We start from the raw sequence: 9,386 nt of genomic DNA, 5'->3' as shown, positions 1-9,386 counted from the left end.
CATTCATCTATATCGAGTGAAGAACGAGCTACTCATTTGTTTATCGATATCTGCTTTCACTTTCCTCTTATCGATAAATATCGATTTTGATGCTTGAGCATAGCTCGAAATGCATGAGAACTAGATACATAGAACTGTGCATGTAGCTTCTCGTAGAGTATACACAGATTGGAAATATATAACATTCGGATAATTAGGCCAAAGATAGAGCCTTGGGATTTGGTTTGCTCGCCATCTTCAAGCACTGAAAGTTTCATAAAGATCGGACTTTAAGCACCGAAGTTCAATACGAATGCATTTGTCTTCTCGGTTCAGGGTATCTGCTAGTCGAGCATGCCCGACTAGAGTTTTTTTTTTTGAGAAATGTATGCTGTTAACAATAATTGAGCAACAAATCAAATTAACAATTAGATAACAAGACTTAAGTTTTATAATTATTGAAATGCGTTTCGTAAACATTTCATAAAAGTGATTTGCTTTGCTTGGAAAATGTTTCTGCTATAAACAAAAAACTGAAATAATAATATCAGAAAATGTACAACCATAAGAATGTTTGAATGTGTGAGTGAGTGAGTGTGTGTGTGAGTGAGTGAGTGTGTGTGAGTTAAATATTCAATTTAAATTTTGCAGTTTATTTTGTGCAATTTTCCAATTGTAGTTCGTATTGTGTTTGGGATTATGGTTTCTATATATTAATAATTATAATTATTTTATTAACATTTTATCATTATATTACTTTGGTTTGCATTTAAAAAATGTTTGGTGCGCGCTTATGAGTGTTTGTGTGTGTGTGTGTGTGTTAGTGTGTGTATCGTGTGTGTGTGTGTGTGTTGCCTTGACTAAATGCCTTAAGTTTTTAACTGGTTTTGCTTATCTAAATACTTTAGAATTTCATTTTTGAGACCATCATACATACATATATAATATACATACATTTATTATACATAATGTACATGCACAATGTAATTATTACATCATGCACATACATCTAAACTATGTCATACCATATGCATATATGTGTATATGTGTACTGCGTATATACGTATATACATACATATCATTTCTCAGATTCATTATAAAATGTGTTTGGTGTCTGGTGCCGCCCCTCTAAAAAGGCGGCACCAAAAATGCTTCAAACATTTCTTTGGTTTCGTCTTCTTCTTCTTCGTCTATTAATTTTTTGTTTTTTTTTTCTTCTTTGCGTGTGTGAGTGTGTGTGTATATTTTTTTAAGGGCTTGTGTCATTATTTGTCCTAAATGCTTTGCCTCTTGTTTCTGTTTTTTTATTATTTTTTTTTTTTAATTTTTATAAATATTCTTAAATATTTCCATTACAAAATTTCACTATAGCCAACTAAATGTTATTTCTTTCTCCTTTTTTTTTTTGACAAATTATATTGTTAACTAGGTGTAGAGTAAAAAAGAATATGAAAAGTAAATACATTAACTTAATTAATTCATTAATTGTTCTTGTTGTTTTCCTTTTTTGGTTTATTTTTTTTTTTACAAATTCTCAGCTATTTATCTGTTTTGTTTTTTTTTTTGTTTACAACTAAAATGCTTCATCTTTTTTTTTTTGGAAATACGCTCCGAAACCGTTGAGCAGCTATTTGTTCTTGTTGTTATCGATTTTTGTAATCGTTTCTTGTTATCGTTTAACGTTTTACCGATAAATCTCATATATCGCTTATGCATGTATCCAATTTTTTCAATTTATAAACATTTTGATTTAACTATTTTTGTTTTTTTCTTTCATCTTCTTCTTAGTTTTTCGTTTTTTCTCGGTAATATAATTGAATTCCGACACCTGTATAGCTACAAAATATATATGTATATAGTATATGCCAGTTATACATATATATATATTTATGTGCTTTTCTTTTTTGTTTTTTATTTTTTGTCTTTGTTTTTATCACCGATTTCACTTGCTGTCGCGTTCGAGTTGAGTTTGCTGCCTGATTCTAACTATGTACTGAAAAAATTGTGTTCCTAAGAATAGTTTTTCATTGCTGTTCTCACTGCTCTTCGTCTTCTTCTCCAATATACCCTTGTAGGTAGGCGTTATAATCACGTGACTTAAGACATTTTCGAGCTTATAAAGCATATATATTCTTGATCAGCATCAATGGATTAGTCGATATGGCAAGTTCGATGAAATAGGCTCTGTTGGCGTTCATAGTTCGGAGCTTTCCGGATCGGACGACTTTAATAATATCGGTCAAAAACTAAGTTCTGGCATAAAAAGGCATTTTTCTTCTTTGAAATTTCCTGAAAAGGGCGACATTTATTAGACTACGATGCTTTTTATATACGAGCCATATCTTTTTAACAACGGACCACTTTAGGAATAATAGGAACAATAGACCGAAGCTTAAGTTCTTGTTTGAAAAACTTGTTTGTTTCGAATGATATCTTCACTTAACTTGGCGTTTACGAGTTCTACCAGGCTTTACACATTTGAACCACGGGCTTTTCATATCGGATGACTTTTTAAACGAGCTCTATGGAAAGATCAGCTCGAAGAATGAATTTGTTTTTGGAATCTCAAGATATCTAAGCCCAACTCTGCCATAAAAAGCTTCTCAATTCGCTTTCATATAACTGCCAAACGTCTACAAGGGTATTCAATGTTCGGCATGCCGAAGGTAAACTATCTTCTTTATTTTATTTGAATTCTTATATTTCTTCTCCTTCGGGTGTATTTGTGTAAATCAATTGCAGTTGCAGTTTATCTCAAATCCATGTAGGTAAGTACTTGGCTCAACTGATCATACAAAAATCTAGGTAAAAGTTCAATTGCTTTACTTTCACTTAATTTATACGTGAGTGTGTTCTCTTGTGTGTGTGTCTGTTCGTGTGTGTGTGTCTAGAAAGTTAATAAAGTAATTTTTGCTTGTTGTTGTTTCCTTCAGATGTATCTAGATGTATCATTAGTTAGGTTATGTTTGGTTAAGTGTATGTATTATAGGTATTAAGGGTAGCTGTTCCTTGTTGACTGTGTAGATTTAGCTATTTGTCTTTATTTGCTGCCTCCTCTCCTTCTTCTTCTTCTTCTTCATCTGTGTCTATAATATTCCTCAATTTATCGACAGTCTTGCGCCTAGAATTGTAATTTCATTTAGCTTACACTGCCAGTATACCTTACTATGGGAGTACTTTTTGCCATATACTATATATATATAAAATTAATTGTTTGTTTTTTTGTTTGTTTACATATAAAAAACTCGTGCTACATATAGGTGCTTAAATACGTTATGTTATTGTATATACTCATTGCATAAAGTACACATACATATATTATATGCAGATGTGTCTGTGTGTGTAAGTGTGTGTGTGTGTTTGTCTATATAATAGGTATATGCGTGTGTCTGTGTCTGTATATAACTATCATATTACCCATATACATAATACTACTCATACATATATGGTGTATAACTCAGCATTAGCTATAGCCGCCCCTCCTCATCTCAGCTAACTGTACAAAAAACTTTGGGCCTAGATATAGCTTCCTGCTTCCGCTTCTTCCTCTTACCATAACTAATAAATTAAAACTTTATGATGATATATTTGTTTGTTGTTGTTTTTTTTTTATGGTATTCGTGATTTCGTTAAATTTACTCAGTATTGTGCTAGGTTTTGGTATTCAAACTAAAACTCACTTTTAACTAAATACTTTTTGAGGAACTTTACCAAAACTTCAAATGTACTTATGTGTATGTGTGTGTGTGTGAGTGTGTGTGTGTGTGTGTGTGTGAGTATTATACTAAGCTTAAATGGTGCATTGTTTATATGTATTTATCGCTTTATTGACTGCTTGAACTTGTGTCTGAGTTGCTTTAACTAGTTGTAATTACATTTAACTAATTTTAATTAATTGTTATTTTCATTTTGCGAAGTTTTGCTCCTACTTTGCGCTTCTCCTGCTGCGGCTGCTGCTGCTTCATCAGTTTTTATATACAATTTGAAAATAATAAATCTTAAATATCTCCACGTCATAAAAATCAATTAAACTATCAACTATCGTCATTGTTAAACAACTATTTTGTGATGCTTATAGGCTAAGTTTCTTTTTAGGCAGTTTCATTCAAATTTGGTGTACATAACTCTATTTATTTTCGATTCGTAACTCGTCTATTGTGTGTTATCTTTTATCTACCCTGAACCCATTGAGACTGACACAAGAAAGAGTCTGGGAATTTGGAGTATATGTACATTCCACTTCTCACATTTTCATGATCGTTAAATGTCGATGCTGAGAAATGGAGTTTGGGGCATGGCATGGAGGTTACCGTAGTTTAAAGATCTAAAATTAGATCAGAATAAAAGTTAGAACCTTGCGCTTTGGTATGCACACACATTTGGGTGTCATAATCAAGTCCTGAAAGTCTCATAGAGATGGGACAATAAACACCGAAGTTATACGGGAATGCTTTTTTTCACAAGGAACAGCGCATAGAAGAAGAAGCGCTCTGCTTATAAGAAAACGTGAATATTTCCCAGGGCAGCTTGTCGCTGGGTTCAGGGTATCCCCTAGTCGAGCACAGCCGACTTTCTTTTCCACTTTGCTTTCGAAATTGTGCCGCAAAGTTGTCTGGATTTTATCTTTTTTGTGGTGTGCATTTAAAATATTCGGTTTATTCCTCCTGTTTGCATTAGTTTGCGTTATATTTTTTATAAAATTTGTTGAAAATAAAATCGTTTATTAAAACTTGAATTAACTATTTTGCTTGTTTGTTTTTGTTTTTTTTTTTATATATGCCCGATGCCTTTCGCATACAAAAGGTGCCTTTGATAGTAATGCATAAGAATTTTTCTTTGTATTTATTTGTATAATTTTCCATGTGCAAATTATTTAAAAATTGTTATTATTTTTTTTAAGAGTAGTATTATTATTTTCGTTTGTTTTCATTCGCTTTAAATTAAATGATTTGCTTAATTTGAAAATTGGTTGTTTTACACTTTTCCTACAAAATTTGGCCATTTTTCTTGGAAGCGCTAAAAAGTGTTCAGTTTTGAAAAATCAAGAAACATATTTTCGATGCCATAGATGAGGTGCCCTTTAGACGTATTTCCTGTGGAGGGTTGTGTGGGGGTTGTTGGGGTTGGGGGAAGGGGGGTTTGTTTTAAAAACCATAAACTAAATTTAGTTTTCGCCTAAACTAAGGAAGACTAGTTGACTGTCTGCTCGGGAGGGAAGTAAGGGCAAAGTAAGAATCGATACAAATGAAATGGAAACTAGTTGAAAATCTCTCAAAAAATGTTTCTTTCACTTTGGTTTTCCCTTCATTTCATTTTTTTTTTTTAAGAGTTTTTCTTTATAGTTAGGTTTTCTATATTAGCTTATGTCAATTGCATCGGGTGTATTAAAAATTTGAATTATGTGAGTCTGAAATTAATTCTTGTTGTCTGTGCTTTATTTTCTTTGCTATTTGTTCCGTTTTTTTTTTTATATCTTTATATTAATTCTGCTTCTGCTGCACCTTTTATATTTTCTACTATTTGCTTTTGATTATTCATCGTGTTGTTGCTGCTCCTCGTCTTCCTCATCTTTATTTATGCTATTTTTTTTAATATTTATTTTCTTTATTTTGCGTAAATCTATTTAACAATATTCTTTACTCTCGTCCGTAATATGTGTGTGTCTTTATTTTTTTATTATTATTATTTTAATTTTTATTTTTAGTATTTAACAATAATATGTTGCCTTTTGCATTTCTCCATATCGCTAGTTAAAATTAGTTTTTGGTTAATCATCTGTTTTTTTTTTGCTTTAATTTTTTTTTATTTTTCTTTTTTGTTGTTTTTCAGCGCCTTGCACAGTTTAACTCTCTTGTGCGCTGTTGTCCATTGTTGCCGTCGCCTCCTTGGGGGGCGTGGCGATTTATTCCTCCCCGAGCAGGACAAGATCGTCGGCAACGACATCGCTCACGTGCAGGTAGATAATCCAGTACATCAGATTGAAGCACACAAAGCACACGGGAAACACAATGCGCGAGTATTTGTCAATATCCGAGGGCGTTATGCCCAGCAGTTTGTTAATATCCTGCGAGAGGATCACAAATTATTAATATATACCATATGATAAACTAGAACTCAATATGGAAAGCAAACTAAAAAAAAACTTTGCGAGATTCTTTTAACTGAACACGGAAAACGAACAAAAGGCAATCTTAAAGTTTCAAAAAAATTAAAAAAAAAAATTCAAAATTCTTCAAAAATAAACTTGATTTAAGCATAAAAAGACGAACGAAAAACGAGCCTTAAACTTCAAGTACGATTCACACTTGTTTTTATTACAAGAATGTATAAAAATATTGCTCAAAGAACAATTTCTAAATCCACAAAACAAAAAATCGAGCGAATTTGAACTTAAAAATTGAAGTACACGCAGCACGAGATATTTGAAAATAAAATAAAGTAAAACTAGAATTCTGAAAGTAAGTACAAAACACTTGATTCAAGAAAAAAAAATCTTATTCAAATATAATAGCGAAATTTGTTAACATAAAAAATTCCCAATTAGCTTGATAAAATAAGATAAAATATTCTTGATTAAATCTTGTCTTGTTTTAAGTACAAAAGGGTGAAAATCTTAAAAAGGATAGAATTATTTAAAAAAACTTATTTCTTAAGTAAAGAAATCTTAAAAAAATAAAAGAAATTGTTATTTTTGCATATAAAATCTTGCTTTGAGTACAAGAGGATACTGAAAATAAAACAACATATAAGTAAAGAATTCTTAAAATATATATCAAGTGCATAAAGGTCTTGATTTAAGTAAAAGAGAATACTGAAAAAGAAAAACAACAAATAACTAAAGAATTCTTAAGAATATAAACGAAATCATGGCTCGGTCATAAAATGCTTCTTTTAAGTAGAAAGGAATACTGAAAAAGAAAAACAACAAATAAATATTATTTCTTGGAGTAGAAAATTAAAATTCTTGATTTGTGCATAAATATCTTGATTTAAGTAAATATAAAGTAAGATTTTGAGGTATTGCCGTATCGAGTACGAGATTTACCTTTACCTTTTTTACTTTGCCCGGATGTAGAAGATGTGCTGGGACTGCCGCCTCCGGATCACCGCCAGCATCTGGCGGTCCGCCACCACCGCCACCGCCTCCACCGCCGCCGCCGCCGCCGCCACCGCCAGGACCAGCGCCGCCGGGCACTGGGCCGGGTCCATGGGATTGGGGACCGCCACGTCCGCCATTCACCGTATTCTCCAATGTGCCGCCCTTGGAGTGTGCCTTTGGGTCGTGGACCTTGAATCTCACCTCCTGGAACAAGGGTCCCACTATCGAGCAACCGCGCGTACCAACGTTTTGTTGGATATTTGAAAAGCCGATTGGGCGGTTACTCACTGTTTGTTTGGGCGCATGCGGATGACCATGGCTGTGGGCATGATGACCATGCCCATGTCCATGCTCAGGACCGGGTCCGCCTCCGACATTCGGATTCGGATTGGCCTGCTGCTGCACACCATCTAACTGTTGCTTTTTCTGCTCAGCTATCTTTTGGATCGCCATAAATCTTTGTTTTCGCATTTGAATTCGTTTTGCCATATAGCCGACGGTGGCGTATTCTACGATTGCGATATGATATTTGGATATTGGATACAGTTTCGAATTGATTTTTGTCAGTTTATAGAATTTTAATTTTTTTTTTTTCGTAATGCAACAATTTTGATAATGGGTACGGACGGTTGCGGGCGGTACGTGGTGGTGTTGGGTGGGAGGAAAATTTAGGAGTTAATGCGGATGCACAAAATTTTGAATCAAGTCGCGTTCCACATGAGGTTTTTTTAAGATGATTGTTGAATAATTGTTGGTGGTGGTTGTTGTTGTTGTTGTTGTAGTTGTAGTTGTAGTTGTTGTAGTTGTTGTTGTTGTAGTTGTTGTAGTTGTTGTCATTAGTTGGATGGTTGCACAGTTTGTAATTTTGAAGTACGGTTTGGAACGGTTTATGGGGGGGATAAAATGGAGCGTTTTTTGGAAAATATTAATTTTTATTTTTTTCTTGTTGGCATTCATTTGTAAATGTACGTATAAATATATATAAATACATAAATATTATGCAAATATATTATGTAAAGCAAGATAAATGGCAAAAGGAAATTGTGATTTAGAAAAATTTTGGATATATGATAATATATATATGTATATGTAATAAGAAACAGAAAAACTGGGAAAGGGCTTTGGGTAAGCACTACACAGGGTAATAAAAGTCAGAATTACAACAGACGAGTGTGCTCGACTGGCCGATACCCTGTACCAAGATATCAAATGTTAGCAGCAGAAGATTAAAATTGTTGCAATTCGTCGAATATATTCGTAAATATGTATGTAAATATTAAAATTTTTTGCAGAAAGTGAGTTTAGTTGTGTTTTAAGGAATCTAGAAGTAAATCCAAGCCCAAAATTCAGGTAAGATTATAACAAACAGCAGAACTTGGAGACTCTTTTATCTCTTTTATGCTCCTCTTTTAAGTTGAATTGAGTGTGCTTCTAAAACTGAGAGCCAGATTGATTCTATAAAGTCTTTTAAATATATAAGATAAGCTATATTCTACCTAGGATATACCCACGACAAGTATATAAAGACAGACTGTTAAAACGATTAGCTTGTTATCCCCCTTCTTGACTTGCACAATTTTCCAGGGTACAGGGTATAAATAATCAACGTCACTTGTGTGTGTGTTTGTGTGCGTGTGTTTGTTGTTGTTCACGTTGGTTGGTTGTTAAATAAAAATTGAATAAATTCATATTCTGTTCGTAAGCCAAGCAACAAAAAAGAGTGTGTAGAAGCAGGTGTAGTGTGTGTGTGTGTTGGTGTGTTGGTGTGTGTGGAGGTAAGATAGGTAAGTACAGACAGAGAAAGATAGATAGAGAGCAATAAAGGTGTAACGACTAAATGTTGGTGTATGTGTGCGTGTGTGTGTATGCGTGTCTCTGTGTGTGTGTGTCTGTGTGTGTGTGTGTGTGTGAGCGTGTGCGTGTGAGTGTGCGTGTGCGTGTGTGTGTGTGCTTGTCAGTATCTGTCTGTCTGCTGCTAATGTTATTGTTGCTGTTGTTCTTTTTGTTTCTATTTTGTTGTGAAATGAGTGAACGAATAAGATAAAAAAAATTATATTTAATTTGTTGGCCAAATGGTTTATGTATTAAATTTATATCTGCTGTTGAGACCATCATTCAAGGAAAATGTTTATGTGCGTGCCTTAAATGCAAATTCATTGAACAGTCGCCTGTGTAGGGGACACACACATTTCCAGCTTTTCGTTTCGCCACGTCTATTTGAGTAATACACATATGTCAAATCCTTAACTGGACCACATGCACGGATCGTATATATGTATATATGGATATATGGATCGCAAAAGACTTA

General features: G+C 33.5%; 1 protein-coding gene across 6 annotated transcripts in view; it reads right to left on the bottom strand.

Moving 5' to 3' along the window:
* Positions 1-3,027: 3,027 nt before the first annotated feature.
* Rdl (Resistant to dieldrin) overlaps positions 3,028-9,386 on the bottom strand; it is a 38,617-nt gene continuing 32,258 nt past the window's right edge. For 3 of the 6 annotated variants that reach the window (XM_064685481.1, XM_064685484.1, XM_064685461.1), the window contains exons 8-9: positions 7,031-7,587; positions 3,028-6,043 (exon numbers count right to left, since the gene is read on the bottom strand). In XM_064685481.1, the coding sequence (XP_064541551.1) occupies positions 5,882-6,043; positions 7,031-7,587 (719 nt within the window). In that variant the 3' untranslated portion in view covers positions 3,028-5,881. Of the gene's footprint in view, positions 6,044-7,030; positions 7,588-9,386 lie in introns of those variants that run through there. The other 3 variants (XM_064685469.1, XM_064685473.1, XM_064685474.1) reach the window with 3 other exon arrangements.

The sequence above is a fragment of the Drosophila montana genome, unplaced genomic scaffold (assembly GCF_035044405.1).
Source record: "Drosophila montana isolate Dmon_TW-CO22-7 unplaced genomic scaffold, ASM3504440v1 contig_1455_1, whole genome shotgun sequence".
Classification (NCBI taxonomy): domain Eukaryota; kingdom Metazoa; phylum Arthropoda; class Insecta; order Diptera; family Drosophilidae; genus Drosophila; species Drosophila montana.
This window is presented reverse-complemented; position numbering and strand designations above follow the sequence as displayed.